Below are 16,040 nucleotides of genomic sequence, written 5' to 3' on the forward strand. Positions count from 1 at the left end.
TGAAATGGCCATGGAGATAGGGAGGAGGCCGTCCCTTACCCCTGCCTGGACTCTGCTGTGTCTCCAAGCAGCAGGAGGGTTGTGCTGCTCCAAGAAAATCTGGAGCCTCCCTCTGTACAAAGAAGGTCAAAGGGCGAGCTTTCTTTCCATCAACCACAAAACCAGCCGCTGCCAAACCTAAACAGAGTGGTAGGCCGTCGGAGGTGAATGGAGCCCCAGACAGAAAACCACAACGAAGCTCTCCTCCCGCCGCCGGCTGGGGTCTGAGTCAGGTGACTCCTCAGGACAAACAGCAAACCTAAACAAAGATCACTCCCCACATGACTGACTCGGGGGAAGAAGACTCTCGCTGTAAGCCCAGGGCTGCCCGGTCCCAGCACGGAAAGCCATGAACTCCTGCTTCTGTGCAGTCTCAGGAAACTGGAGGAGCTACAAGTTATGCAGCAGCTCAGCCTGCAGGGATGCACCTGGAGGAACTCGGAACCCCATCCGAGGACACAGGCGCCCTGCCCTGCACACACGCCTCCCGCCCCAACACGCAGGCTGGACCCCTCCCCACCAGCTGTCACCGGCGCTCGCGACCAGTCACAGGCAGCGAAACCCGTCCCTCTGCGGCTGCGACCCCGCGGAGGCGGCAGAGGAGACGCTTTCGCCGAGAGCTCCGGGGCCAGGGCACGCCAGTCCCCCGGGAAGGGGCGGCAGAGTGGGCGCGGCCCCAGGCCCAGGAAGGCTCCGGATCCATCATCCCCCCAACGGGGAGCGAAATAAGCCTCCCAGACCCCAGCCCCAGGCGCCCCACCTTGTCACCGAAGCTGCGGGCCATCAGCAGGTCCGGGCTGGGCGTGCTGTCACCACCCACGGCCTCCTCGCTGCTGGAGCCGGCCAGCGGGTGCGGCATGTCGCGCAGGGAGTGGGGCCCCGTGGACGGCAGGGCCTTGGGGGGCCCGCCCGCCATGGCGCGCACCGCTCGGGACGCGCCGCCGCCGCTTCCTCCTGCTGCCCGCCGCTGCGAGCTCCCCGAGCGCCCCGGGCCGAGCCCCGCTCGGCCGCCGCTCAGCCCGAGGCCTTCCACCGGCCGGGCCGGGAGCCGCTGCCACCCGCCGGCTAGTGTCTGCCGGCGCTGAGACGCTCAGCTCCGCGCCGCGCGTCCCCGCTCCGCGCCCTAGCCCGCCGCGGGTCCGCTGGCAGCACGGCCGCGGCGCCCAGCCCGCACAGCCACACCGCCCACCCGCTCCGGCCCCGCCCCCGAGGCGCCGCGGCTGCCCGGGAGGGGGCGGGGAGGGCGGGGGGAGCGGGGAGGGGGCACGTGGGGAAGGAGGGAGGGAGGGAGGGAGGGAGAGAGGGAAGGAGGAGGTGCAGCCCCGCCCCCGCCCGGCAGGAAGTGCGCTGTGGGCCTCTGCGTCTGTCCTCCCAGTGTCCAACGTTGCCTCGCGGAGGCCGCCGTGCGGAGCAAATGTCTAACGGAAATCAGAGGTGGAAAAGAGGTTGGAGGAGCCTGCTCCGTTCCACTCGCTTTTACTGATGCGCCCACCAGCAGCCACGCTTGGGGCTGGCGGCTTTGAGGACACGCACGTGAGTCAGGGTCTTATGGCCTCTAAGGCACGCGCAGGAAGAACTCGAAATAGACGGAATTACGACCCATATCGGAAGAATAGCATAAAGGGCGACGAGGCTCAGAGGAGCTAGAGGACATCGGGTGGGGAACCTGGAAGGGGCTTCAAGGAGGGGGTGTGGGGAGTCTTCAGCCTCACTCTGAGGTCCCCATTGTGTCTTGCTTCTGCAGCTGACCAAGGTTTGTGTAAAGTCAAACCTCAGAAGAGTGAGCATGAGGATAGAGCTGCAAATGATATACGACTCTTCAACTCACACTTTCGCCGAAGAGACTTTTGAAAGAACCATGAGGTTCAAGTTATTTTTCATGCATTTGTGTTTCCTTTCCAGGCCTTGGGCTGAGCTGATTCTCAGCTTTATTTGCTGGCATGGTGCAAATAGTCAAGGTGTTACTTCCAGCCCATTGGGGTGTAGATTAACCTCCTTTTTCCACCTTACCTGTCCCTAGATCTTCTGTTTCCAAGGCCAAGTCTTTAAAGGGTTTTCAGTCCCTCTAGCAAAGTAATGGGTAGGGAGGCTTATCGTGAGGGACCACATTTTCCCTACCCATTCCAAACTCAAAGGTTTGCCTAGCTTTACCTGCTAAAAGGTGATGACAGATTTTGACTCTGGGATTCACTAAGGCCTCTACCACAGTTTTCTCTAGAAACAAGTAGAAGAGAATGCAGAGGGTTGAAACCTACCCAAAATATCAGTCAGAGACTCTGAGCTTCAAAGACCTTCCCTTGTTTCCCCCAATGTAATTTATATAGGGCTGGACCCTTAGTCCTCAAGCTGTCATCTTTATCTCCTCCACGTAAGCCTGCCTTGGCTGGGAAAAAAATAGCATTCAAAGGGCACTGGGAACAATTTTAAATGGTGCATCTAAGGAATGCCAAGTTCTGGTCCTCTTGGAGTTGGATTAAAATTGTTAACACTTTCACATTCAAGGACTGCTTACAACTACTACAGACCCTATTATCTGTTCTTCTGAATTAGCATTAAAACAAATAGCACAATATAACTAGAAATGAGTATTCTATAGATGTATAACATAGGTTTTTCTTATTGAATGGTGCTACTTATTTTAACAACCAGGCTGCCTTAAATATGATGGAGATCTGTGTGGATTAAGACTCTATACAAGCGGCCGGGCGCGGTGGCTCAAGCCTGTAATCCCAGCACTTTGGGAGGCCGAGACGGGCGGATCACAAGGTCAGGAGATCGAGACCATCCTGGCTAACATGGTGAAACCCCGTCTCTACTAAAAATACAAAAAAACTAGCCGGGCGAGGTGGCGGGCGCCTGTAGTCCCAGCTACTCGGGAGGCTGAGGCAGGAGAATGGCGTAAACCCGGGAGGCGGAGCTTGCAGTGAGCTGAGATCCGGCCACTGCACTCCAGCCTGGGCGACAGAGCGAGACTCCGTCTCAAAAAAAAAAAAAAAAAAAAAAAAAAAAAAAAGACTCTATACAAGCTTTCTCTTTAGGGCACCAGGGGAAAGTGAAAAAAGAACCACATTTGAATTCTGCTTTGTCACTACAAGTGGGTGACCATAAGCAAGTTACTAACCTCAGTGAACCTGTTCCTAACCTGAAAAGGAGGAGAATGGAGAGCAGGTAATAATACCTTATGAGATGGTTGTGAGAGTTAAATAGCATTCTTTATGTCATAGTCCTAGCAAAGTGCTGGCATGGAATAGATGCTCCCTAAATGTTAACTACCTACCTTCCCTTCCCTTTCTGTCAGACTTTTTCTACTATTCTTATGAAATAATAAAGAGTTTTTGTAATTAAATATGCTTTACTATTCTGAGTAGGGTCTGGTTGAATATATATATATCAGGTAGGGTGCCTCACACCTGTAATCCCAGCACTTTGGGAGGCCAAGGTGGGAGGATCACTTGAGCCTATAAGTTCAAGACCAGCTTGGGCAATATAGTGACACCCCCATCTCTATAAAAAATGTAAAAATTAGTCCAGCATGGTGGCACGTAACTGTAGTCCCAGCTACCCAAGAGGCTGAGGTGGAAGGATTGCTTGAGCCTGGGAGGTTGAGGGTGCAATGAGTGAGATTGTACCACTGTACTTCAGCCTGGGCAACAGAAGGAGACCCTGTCTTAAAAATATATATACGCACATATACATATATATATTTGTGTGTATATATGTGCGTATACATTGTGTGTGTGTGTGTATGTTGACCTCCAAAGTCCTCCATTTGCTCAGTTTAGATTGGAGTACCACTTATTTAGGCTCCCAACAAAAAAAGGGCCCAGATCCAAAATTCCTAAAAGGCCATATGAAATAGTTTATTACAGTTTATTTATGTATTTTCCAGTTTTCTGGTTAGTTGATGGCAGCTGGCCACAATTATCCAGTGGGTAGTCATCAAAACTAAAGAAAGTGAATTTATATGGAAAGTATTTTGGTAGAAAGTTTCCACCATGAAATTTAGCCCAGCCCTGCCCATTCATACTCACCATTTCCTGTGGTATTTCAGTGTTCCCTGTGGTGGGAAATTGTCACTGAAATAACATAAGTGTCCCAGAGCATGTGATTTTGCTTCTACTAAAAGGTTTGTTTTTTGTTTCTTTTTGTTTTGTTTTGTTTTTTTGGAGACAAGGTCTTGCTGTGTCGCCCAGGCTGGAGTGCAGTGGAGCGATCTCAGCTCACTGCAACCTCTGCCTCCCTGGTTCAAGCAATTCTCCTGCCTCTCAGCCTCCACAGTAGCTGGGATTACAGGCGTGTGCCACCACGCCCGGCTAATTTTTGTATTTTTAGTAGAGACAGGGTTTCACCATGTTGGCCAGGCTAGTCTCGAACTCCTGACCTCAAGTGATCTGCCCGCCTCGGCCTCCCAAAGTGCTGGGATTACAGGCTACTAAAAGTTTTAAAAGCAGCATGGTGCTAAGGAGGAAAGGAGGAAACGTGTAACGTTTCTCCGTCAGAGCAGAAGGCTCTGGTGTTTGTTGGAATTTACGGATTTCTAGGGTTGAGCTGAGGAAGACAGTAGATGTATGTGTGTGCATGAGGGGCGAGGGAGGTCCCCAGTGCCACCAGAACCCAAGAACACAGCATGGAGCCCTCCCAATCCATAAGGAATCTTAGACACTTAGGCTGGCACCTTTCAGGAGACAGGGCTTTGGGCCCCAGAATTTAGTATGCTTACCAAACAAATCCTATCAACCTCACTAGCAAGCCTGTCAGGGCTGCATGTGAGCACCCAGACCTCAGAAACAAAGCAGTCTCAATGCATCACTCGCTCATTCTCTCCCCTGGTACAGCGTGTGCTTAGGCCTTCTTCGTGTTTGTATTAGCCGCTTATCCTCTGGTGGTTTTTAGTACAATCATAGCTTTATTCTATATGGCATCCCAAGCCCTGCCTCAGAATAACACCACCACTTCTGAAGTGGACGGCTGGTGAGGACAAAGGACATTTTCAGAGAGCATTCAGGATGACATGTCGCAAACCACAGAGGGCTGTCTCAAACAAGGGGGGCAAGTGAGAAGGCACAATCCCCAACAGAGACAAAATTGTGTGGACAATTTAATTCAGCCAATGATGTCCCAGGAAAGAAACAAGGTCCATTTGAGTCCAGGATCTGAACAGTTTTGCAAACAAGAAATTGGAACTTGCTACTGAACCAGCAGAGGGGCTTGTGGGTGAATGAGAGCACCATTTTATCTCTCCATATAGAAAAGCTCCTGGCTTGCAAAGCACGAAAACCCCAATGCAGTGAGTTATACAATACAATCATGGAGTCAGTGTTGCGAATCTCAAACTTCGGGTGCCTAACAATCACTTGTGAGCTTGTTAAAATGCAAACTTCCAGGCCCCACATCAAGAGATTCTGCTTCTGGAGTGAGGCCTGGAATAATTTTTAATTTAAATTAATTTTTAATTTTAAAAAAATGTTAACAATCTCTTAGGTGATGCTTACACTGATGCTGATCTGCAGACTATATCTTGAGAAACATTGTTCTCTTAGCTCCTTCCATTTATCTCGCTCGCTCTCTCTCTCTTTTAACCTAGCATCAATCCATCAAGATCCTTCCATTTTTCTTTTCTTTCTTTTTTTTTTTTTTTTTGTGAGACAGTCTCACTCTGTCACCCAGGTTGGAGTGCAGTGGTGCAATCTCGGCTCACTGCAACCTCCACCTCCCGGGTTCAAGCAATTCACCTGCCTCAGCCTCCCAAGTAGCTGGGATTACAGGTGCACACCACCACGCCCAGCTAATTTTTGTATTTTTAGTAGAGATGGGGTTTTGCCATGTTGGCCAGGCTGGTCTCAAACTCCTGACCTCAGGTGATCCACCTATTTTGGCCTCCCAAAGTGCCGGGATTACAGGTGTGAACCACTGCGCCAGCTTCTCTCTCTCTCTCAACCTAGCATGAGTCCATCCAGATCCTTCCATTTTTCTTTTCTTTTTCTTTTTTTTTTTTTTTATTTTGAGACAAAGTCTTGCCCTGTTGCCCAGGCTGGAGTGCAGTGGTGTGATCTCAGCTCACTGTCACCGCTGCCTCCCGGATTCAAGTGATTCTCCTGCCTCAGCCTCCATGTAGCTGGGATTACAGGCGCACACCACCACGCCCAGCTAATTTTTGTATTTTGAGTAAAGATGGGGTTTCACCATGTTGGCCAGGCTGGTCTCGAACTCCTGACCTCAAGTGATCTGCCCACTCCAGCCTCCCAAAGTGCTGGGATTACAGGCGTGAGCCACCACTCCCAGCCAAGATCCTTCCATGTTTCTGAACCATAAATTGACATTCCAAACCTTTAAGTGCTTACTTTAAATACATTTCCTGTTTGAAAACTTGCTTAGAAAGCAGTTTTCTATTAGAAAATTATATTACAAGGTCCTTTTGCTCCTAAACTTTTATGATTATTTTTAGTGAGCATTCTACCAGGCACTTAAAATATAAGGGAAGATTGAGGTGATGGATATCCCATTTACCCTGATGTGTTGTTATGCATTGTATACCTGTATCAAAGTATTTCATGTACCCCATAAAGATATACACCTACTGTGTGCCCACAAAAAATTTTAAATTAAAAAAAAGATTTAAGGAAAGAGATCAGATGAACTAACCTATCTGTTGATATTTTTGTTGTTATCGTTGTTGTTTTTAGACGGAGTCTCGCTCTGTCACCCAGGCTGGAGTACAGTGGCGTGATCTCGGCTCACTGCAAGCTCCCCCTCTTGGGTTCACACCATTCTCCCGCCTCAGCCTCCCAAGTAGCTGGGACTACAGGTACTCACCACCACACCTGGCTAATTTTGTTTTTGTATTTTTAGTAGAGACGGCGTTTCACCATGTTAGCCAGGATGGTCTCGATCTCCTCACCTCGTGATCCACCCACCTCGACCTCCCAAAGTGCTGGGATTACAGGCGTGAGCCACCGCGCCCGGCTGATAGTTTCATTTCATAAGTCTGGTCACGAAGTTGATCACAGAGGAGTGGATGCTTTCCAGAGCCCCCAGAACATTGGCCTACCCTGAAGGCTCCTAGTAGCTGGGCCACATCTGGATATAGAAACACCTTTCACTGAAGGATACGTGCTACCTGGCTTTCTTTACAAGCCAGCACAGGTGTATGGAGTGTGGGCATGGATGTGTATTCCTTTGTGAGGGCTACCTGTTAGAGAGGTTGGGCTACAGAAGATATGGACCTGACAAGTACTGGGACCACGGGCACTGAGTTATTAGCAGTGATTCTTTGGATAGAATGGAAAACCTACTTACTGGCTGTGTGCCTCCATGAGAGTGTTTGATTCCATCACTAGGAGTGATCCTTAAAAGGCATCTGGAGGCCAGGGGCAGTGGCTCACGCCTGTAATCCCAGCACTTTGGGAGGCTGAGGCAGGTGGATCATTTGGAGTCGGGAGTTCAAGATCAGCCTGGCCAACATGGCGAAACCACATCTCTATTAAAAATACAAAAATTAGCCAGGTGTGGTGGCAGGCGCCTTAATCCCAGCTGCTTGGGAGGCTGAGGCACGAGAATCGCTTGAACCCGAGAGGTGGAGGTTGCAGTGAGCCCAGATTGCGCCACTGCACTCCAGCCTGGGAAACAAGGGTGAAACTCCATCTTAAAAAAAAAAAAAAAAAAAAAAAAAAGGCATCTGGAACATGGACATCACACATGACAGGCCCAGCAGTTCTACTTTCAGAACACAATAGAAATGCATGCATACATTCACGAAAAGACAGATCCAAGAATCTCCTCAGCAGTGCTGTTTGTAAGAGCGAAAACTAGAAACAGGTCACATGGCTGTCAACAGTGGAATGCGTGAATAAATGTGGTACATTCACATAATGGAAGACTGCGCAACAGAATGAAGGAACAACATGGTGAATGCATCTCACAAACATAATAGTGCGTGAAACAAGCTAAATATAAAAGAATATCTGTTCTATGACTCCATTTATATAAAGCTAAAAAACAGGCAAAACTGTAGTGTGAGAAATCAGAAAAGTAGTGAGTTCTGGGGTATTTGGTTTTTAATCTGGGGGCTTGTTTGGTTTTTTGTTTGTTTGTTTTATTTTATAAAAATTCATCAAGCAGGCCGGGTGCAGTGGCTTATGCCTGTAATCTCAATAATTTTGGAGGCCAAGGTGGGCAGATTGCATGAGCCCAGGAATTCAAGACCAGCCTGAGCAACATAGTGAAACCTTGTTTCTACAAAAACTTAGCTGGGCATCGTGGTGTGTGCCTGTAGTCCCAGCTACCCAGGAGGCTGAGGTGGGAGGATCACTTGAGCCTGGGAGGCAGAGGTTTCAGTGAGCAGAGATCATGCTACTACACTCCAGTCTGGGTGACAGAGTGAGACCCTGTCTCGAAAAAAAAAAAAAATTCTTTAAGCAGTATATTTTTGATTTGTGAGCCCTTATGTTCTACTTCAATAAGAAGTTTACATTAAAAAGGGCACCTAGTCTTTGACCCTTACTTCAAAAGTGAGGAAGCTGAGGCCCAGAGGTAGTAATTTGCATGAGGTCAACCAAGAGTGCTCCTGGCAATGATCCTTTCCACTTTGATGCATATTGATGTACAGGTGGATTTGGGGGATGCTAGTTTAATGACAAAGAAAGGAGGAAATAAGCAAAAAGAGAAGTGTCAGCCACTATCAGTTGCTGACTGATGAAGTGTCAGCCACTATCAGAGAGTCATTTGCTCCTTCTTCATTGCTTCATTGCTTGTCTCTTCTCCCTTCCTTTCAAATGCAATCATGTGTGGACCAATGCCTGGAGCTGCTGCAGCCATTATGTGGCCATGAGTGGAGACATGCCGGATACCCTGAGGATAGATAGCTGAGTGGATAAATAGAAAGAGCCTGTGTCTTTGGTGGCATCACCGAGCCACTGCATCTAAATCCAGACTTCTTTTGTAGAATATAAACATCTAAATGGTGTCCGGCAGTTTAATTTGAATCCCTGTGACTTGCAGGTGAACTCATCCTTATGGATTCAGAAGACAAAGAATACAAGCAAGCAGGAGAAAGTCTAAGAAGAAAGTTCACCTGGTAGGTGGCAATGTTCACAGCAAGAGTACCATCCTTCTGTAACATGCATTCTCAAAAGAGCCAGTGTCACCTGCAAAAGGATGTAAATTGGTTCTTGGGGCCGGGAAGCAAAAAAAAAAAAAAAAAAAACTTAAATATTATAGTGGTCTGTGGCCCCCATAAAGCTCAGCCCTATTCCTTAGTATTTAATTTTTCTTTAAGGGAGCATTTAAATCTAATTAACTCTTCCCCTTTAGGGGCAGTGATAACAAATAATAAATTGAGAAACACTGCTTTATAGAGATGGAGGGCAAGCTCTAAAACAGAAAACAGATTTCCTGGCTTCCTAAGGTAGACCTGCGAATCCTTCCGAAAACCTTGGAATTCCACTGACTTCCAGATCCTTGCCCCAGCTTCTGCCACTGTGGTAGCTCCAGCCATACCAGCTCTGCCCAGCCCTTCCTGTGCTTTGTAACCCAGGCCTGCAGACAAGTCCTCACTACACAGAAGTAGTGAGAGCGTGTATGCAGGAGGTCTTGTCTTTATGCATAACCTAGCAGTGTAGCAAGACAGTGCTGGGGGCACAGCAATAAAATTATACTTCGTGCCCAGATTATAGATCCAGATGAGGTGACTTGCTAAAGAAAGGGCTTCCCCATTCCCCCCAGCTATATAAGGCAATGAATTATGCTAGGATTTCAGGATTTCCTGATTGGCAGGGTAGGAGGCTTGGTTTTCCCCCTCTGCTCCCACTCAGAGCTTCCTGTGATGTGGCAGGCAGAAAAGTACCACCACCACCACTCATGAAAGTCGGAGACGGGCCGGGCACAGTGGCTCACACCTGTAATCCCAGCACTTTGGGATGCTGAGGCAGGTGGATCACATGAGGCCACGAGTTCCAGGCCAGCTTAGCCAACATGGCAAAACCCCGTCTCTCCTAAAACAAAATACAAACATTATCCAGGCATGGTGGTGCACATCTGTAATCCCGACTACTCGGGAGGCTGAGGCACGAGAATCGCTTGAATCCAGGAGGTAGAGGTTGCATGGGCCAAGATCGTGCCGCTGCACTCCAGCATGGGCAACAGAGCGAGACTCTGTCTCAAAAAAAAAAAAAGCTACACAATGTCCACTCCTCCTTCCAGCTGAGACCCAGTTGGGCTTGGCTAGTTGAAAAAGTAAAGAAGGATGGAAGGAATATCTCCCACCTACAGCTCTAGGTGGTACAGAAACCAAGGGATTGATTGTGCAGAGCTGAGTAAAGAGAGGACCTGAGACCAGAGAACCACAGTCAGGGGTCTGAATTAGTCACTAAAGCAAGGGGAATGGTGGTGGTGGCAAAAGCAAATGACAAAGGTCAAGAACAGAGCCAGGGTTCAAGACTCAGAAGCAACAGGTCCAGAGAATAAGCCTTCTGGTAATCCTGGGCAGCATCTGGGTGGGCACTGTTGTCATTATGAACCATGGTGCTTGCTGGGTGGGACGCATGGTGTGGCCAGGACAGCCAGAATGGAAGGCTTCCTTTGGAAGGCTTCTCTGAGCTAGCAGGAAGATTTGGACAGGGGAAATGATTTCTCACAACTCCTTCCTGACCACCTACATAATTGGTTCAAATTAAGCACTAGGTTGTAGAGGTACCAATTCTTTGTTTCTGGAGGCAGGATGCTTTCTTGGCATAGATATACTCCCTGAGGAAGGATGTGGCTAGCAATAATTGTCCTCTCCTCTTTTAATTTAAACTTTTAATTTTAGAATACTTTGGATTTCCAGAAAACTTGCAAAGATAGTACAGAGTTTTTGCGTATTCCTCACCCCGTGTCTCCGTTGTTAACATCCTATATCATTCTCGTACATTTGTCACAATTGAAGAGTCAACATTGGCACATTGCTATTAACTAAACTGTATACTTTATTTTTATTTAACTAGATTTTCCTCAAAGTTCTTTTTTTATCCTGAAATCCCACCCAGGATACCACATTACATTTTGCAGTCATGTCTCATTAGCCTCCTCTGGTCTGTGACAGTTTCTCGGACTTTCCTTGCTTATGACAGTCTTGAAAAGTATTCATCAGGTAATTTGTAGATTGTCCCTCAGTTTGGTTTTGTCTGATATTGTCCTCATGGATAAAGTAGAGTTCAGGGGTTTTTGGGAGGAAGACTACCGAGGTAAGGTGCCTTTTGCTTTTTCTTTCTTTCTTTCTTTCTTTCTTTATTTATTTATTTATTTATTTATTTTGAGATGGAGTTTTGCTCTTGTTGCCCAAGCTGGAGTCCAATGGTGCAATCTTGGCTCACTGCAACCTCCACCTCCCGGGTTCAAGTGATTCTCCTGCCTTAGCCTCCAGAGCAGCTGGGATTACAGGCATGCACCACCATGTCCAGCTAATTATTTGTATTTTTAGTAGAGACAGAGTTTCACTATGTTGGCCAGGCTGGTCTCGAACTCCTGACCTCAGATGATTCACCTGCCTCAGCCTCCCAAAGTGCTGGGATTCCAGGCATGAGCCACCACACCTGGCCAGTAAAGTGCCATTCTAATCACATCATATATGTTAATCTGTGTTGCATTGCTGTAAAGGAATACTGAGACTGGATAATTTATAAAGAAAAGAGATTTATGGCTGGGGGTGGTGGCACATGCCTGTAATCCCAGCACTTTGGGAGCCCAAGGCAGGCGAATCACGAGGTCAGGAGACCGAGACCATCCTGGCTAACATGGTGAAACTCCGTGTCTACTAAAAATACAAACAATTAGCCAGGCATGGTGGCAGGTAGGTGCCTGTATTCCCAGCTACTCAGGAAGCTGAGGCAGGAGAATGGCGTGAACCCGGGAGGCGGAGTTCACAGCGAGCCGAGATCGAGCCACTGCACTCCAGCCTGGGTGACAGAGTGAGACTCCCTCTCAAAAAAAAAAAAGAAAGAAAGAAAGAAAAGAGGTTTATTTGGCTCACAGTTTGCAGGCTATACAAGAAGCATAGTGCCAACATCTGCTTCTAGTGAGGTCTCAGGAAGCTTATAAAATCATGACGGAAGGCAAAGGAGAAGCCAGCATATCACATGGCAAGAGAGGAAGCAAGAGAGAGGAGGAGGTCCTAGGCTCATTTAAACAACCAGCTCTCTTGCCAGGTGTGGTGGCTCATGCCTGTAATCCCAACACTTTGGGAGGCTGAGGTGGGCGGATCACCTGAGGCCAGGAGTTCAAGACCAGCCTGGACAACATGGTGAAACCTCATCTCTACTAAAAATACAAAAATTAGTTGGGCATGGTGGTGCATGCCTGTAATCCCAGCTACTCAGGAGGCGGAGGCATGAGAATCATTTGAACCCAGGAAGTGGAGGCTGCAGTGAGCTGAGATCACGCCACCGCACTCCTGTATGGGTGACAGAGTGAGACCCTGTCTCAAAAACAACAACAACCAGCTCTCTCACGAACTAACAGAGTGAGAACTCACTCATTACCATGGGGAAGTACCAAGCCATTCACGAAGGATCCACCCCCACCCCCATGACCCAAACACCTCTAACTAGGCCCCACCTCCAACACTGGGGATCATATTTCAATATGAGATTGGAGGGGACAAACATCCAAACTAGATCATCATGTCAAGGGCATGTACTGTCAACATGGCTTATCACTGAGGATGTTAAACTTAATTGCCTGGTCAAGGTAGTGTTTGCCAGGTTTCTCCACTGTAAAGTTACTCCCCTCCCCCATATGGCATACGAATTAGACATCAATAAAGCTGTTACAAAAAAAAAGATGAATGATAATCTGGAGAAAGTTATTTGGAACACAAATGACCCACAAGGTATTAATATCTTTTTTTTTTTTTTTTTTTTGAGATGGAGGCTTGCTCTGTCGCCCAGTCTGCAGTGCAATGATACAGGCTCAGCTCACTGCAACCTCCACTTTCTGGATTCAAATGATTCTCCTGCCTCAGCCTCCTGAGTAACTGGAATTATAGGCACGTGCCACCACACCCAGCTAATTTTTGTTTTTTTAGTAGAAACAGGGTTTCACCATGTTGGCCAGGCTGGTTCGAACTCCTGACCTCAAGTGATCTGCCCACCTCAGCCTCCCAAAGTGCTGGGATTACTGGCATGAGCCTCCACGCCCAGGCTCACAAGGTATTAATATCTTTAATACAATACAGAGCCCCTAAAATTAATATTTTAAAAAATCAAAAAATGGACAAATGGGTATGGATAGTCAATTCAAGAAGGAAGAAATATAAATGGTCAAAATATGTATTCAGTCTCACTAGAGATCAAAAATCAAAAAATGGACAAATGGCTATGGATAGTCAATTCAAGAAGGAAGAAATATAAATGGTCAAAATATGTATTCAGTCTCACTACAGATCAATAAAATGTTGATGAAAACAAAAGCATACAATTTTTGCTTGTCCTACCAGCAAATGTTAAAAGACCAATAAATAATAGGTAGGGATTCATGCTTTATGAAGTTTAAACAATTTGGGGGGCCTTCTTCAAGAAAAAGAATTCAAAATTTCAAATATAAAAATTGGTACAAGACCAGGCACTGTGGCTCACGCCTGTAATCCCAGCACTTTCATAGGCCAAGGCAGGAGGATTGCTTGAGCCCAAGAGTTGGAGACCAGCCTGGGCAATATAAGGAGACCTTGTCTTTATGAAAAATTTTTAAAATTAGCTGGGCATGGTGATGTGCACCTGTAGTTCCATCTACTCAGGAGGCTGCAGTGGTAGGATCACTTGAGCCCAGGAGTTCAAGGCTACAGTGAGCTATGATCATGCCACTGCACTCCAGCTTGGGAGACCAGAGAGAGACCCTGTCTCAAAAAACAAAGAAACAAACAAAAAACCCTGATACAAAGCTGAATATTCATTTAGAAAATAAATAGCCACAATTATACGTTTTACAAAACTGATAAATATGACAAACATCACAAAAGTATTAAAATGATTAGCTGCCTGGCACACCTCTATCATACTATTTTCCATAGTCTTTAAATGCATATTCTTTACTAAATTCTTCATAGGATAACTATTTTATGGTATTATTTTCTAAAGAGAATAGAAAGATAATGAAGTCTTCTAGCATGGCTGATTGAAATTTGCTTTGCTTTTTTATTATTAATAGTTTACAAAATTTTATTTCAACTTCAGATTTGTTGTCGGTAATGTGCTAAAATGCCCTCCGATACCTCAGCAGGCTTACCACCAGACATTCTTGCTATTTGTGTACTGTTACAGGTTTTTGGCCTACAAACCCAGGAATTCTTACTCTGTTTCAGGTATGTTCCACCAAAAAGAAAGAAAAAAATCTATATGGTGAGTGTATGTTGCATTATCAAGGATATTCCTGATAGAAGAGAACTTACAGTTTTGTTAGTCATCGGTGAGTAGTGATTCATTCATTTACAACTATATAACTTTGACAACGGGAAGAATTTTTTACAGACTAGCTCCTGGCTCTATGTTTCAAACTTTGTTTCTTCTCTGGTACTCTCATTCATCTGGTGCCAGTGCCTCAAGGCACATTTATTTCATGATGTGACCTCTGGCCCTGCATCTTCATAGAAGCATACCTACACCAGGATGTCTAGCAGTAACTTATCTATGCACAGAAGTGACAGCAAACCTTGTAAATACATCCTGCTAAACTCAAATAAATGTATCCGAGCTCAACTTTCAAACGGCAGCCACTGCAAGGCCATAAAACCCAAGGGCAAGAGTAAGGGAAGGGGAATTTGGACTGGAGCGGTACAGTTGTCCTTATCTGGCTGCCATTAAAATAACTTACTTTGTCAAGTTTCAACCCTGTGAGCACATTGCTAAGGCTTCTCCCAGGGCCAGGGGAAATGGGACTCACAAGTTCAAGCAAAAAACGCCCTGAAATGTAAGCTTCAGCTTCAGAGGCAACCAGCCTCCACATCCACTGCTAGTGAGAATACTGAGAAACAGGTACTCTCAAACGGTGTTGGCAAAAACATGAAGTGCTATCAAAATAAAAGCTCTAGACTTTGGGAGGCCAAGGTGGGCAGATTGCTTGAGCCCAGGAGTTTAAGACCAGTGTAGGCAACATGGTGAAACAAAAATTAGCCAGGCATGGTGGCATGCGCCTGTAGTCTCAGCTACCTGGGAGGCTAAGATGGGAGGATCACCTGACCCCAGGAGGTTGAGGCAGCCAGTAAGCCATGATCACAACACTACACTCTAGCCTGGGCAACAGAGTGAGACCCTGTCTCAATCAATCAGTCAATCAATCAATTAAAAATAAAAGCACTGGCTGGGCGTGGTGGCTCACGCCTGTAATCCCAGCACTTTGGGAGGCTGAGGCGGGCAGATCACAAGGTCAGGAGTTCAAGACCATCCAGGCCAACATGGTGAAGCCCTGTCTCTACTAAAAATACAAAAAAATTAGCTGGGTGTGGTGGCGCGCACCTGAAGTCCCAGCTACTCGGGAGGGTGAGGTGGGAGAATCACTTGAACCCGGGAGGCGGAGGTTGCAGTGAGCCAAGATCATGCCACTGCACTCCAGCCTGGTGACGGGGGAGACTCTGTGTCAAAAAAATAAAAATAAGTAATAAAGCACTAATACCTAAGGAAATATGTGCAAAGACATTTATTGCAGCATTATTCGTAGAGGCAATGAAAGTGGAAACAATCTCATATACATCACTAGGGAAAGGGTTGAATAAATTATGATACATCCAGCTGGTCATGATGGCTCATGCCTGTAATCCCAGCACTTAGGGAGGCCGAGGCAGGCAGATCATGAGGTCAGGAGTTCGAGACCAGCCTGGCCAACGTAGTGAAACCTTGTCTCTGCTAAAAACACAAAAATTAGCCAGGCATGGTGGTATGCACCTGTAGTCCCAGCTACTCGGGAGGCTGAGGCAGGAGAATCGCTTGAACCCAGGAGGTGGAGGTTGCAGTGAGCCGAGATTGCACCACTGCAATTCC

The 16,040-nt window shown here is 47.0% G+C and overlaps 1 protein-coding gene and 1 long non-coding RNA gene across 2 annotated transcripts in view; one reads left to right on the forward strand and one right to left on the reverse strand.

Moving 5' to 3' along the window:
* Nucleotides 1-1,197, reverse strand: part of SNX30 (sorting nexin family member 30) — a 124,983-nt gene extending 123,786 nt beyond the window's left edge. The window contains exon 1 of the mRNA XM_001099477.5: nt 800-1,197. Within this exon, the coding sequence (XP_001099477.3) occupies nt 800-955 (156 nt within the window). The 5' untranslated portion in view covers nt 956-1,197. The remainder of the gene's footprint in view (nt 1-799) is intronic.
* A 215-nt stretch (nt 1,198-1,412) lies between these two features.
* On the forward strand, nt 1,413-15,684 carry LOC114672741 (uncharacterized). The gene is made up of 3 exons (XR_003723165.2): nt 1,413-1,572; nt 9,037-9,112; nt 14,369-15,684. It is a non-coding gene; the product is annotated as an uncharacterized LOC114672741 (long non-coding RNA).
* Nucleotides 15,685-16,040: the final 356 nt, after the last annotated feature.

The sequence above is a fragment of the Macaca mulatta genome, chromosome 15 (genome assembly GCF_049350105.2).
Source record: "Macaca mulatta isolate MMU2019108-1 chromosome 15, T2T-MMU8v2.0, whole genome shotgun sequence".
Classification (NCBI taxonomy): Eukaryota; Metazoa; Chordata; class Mammalia; order Primates; family Cercopithecidae; genus Macaca; species Macaca mulatta.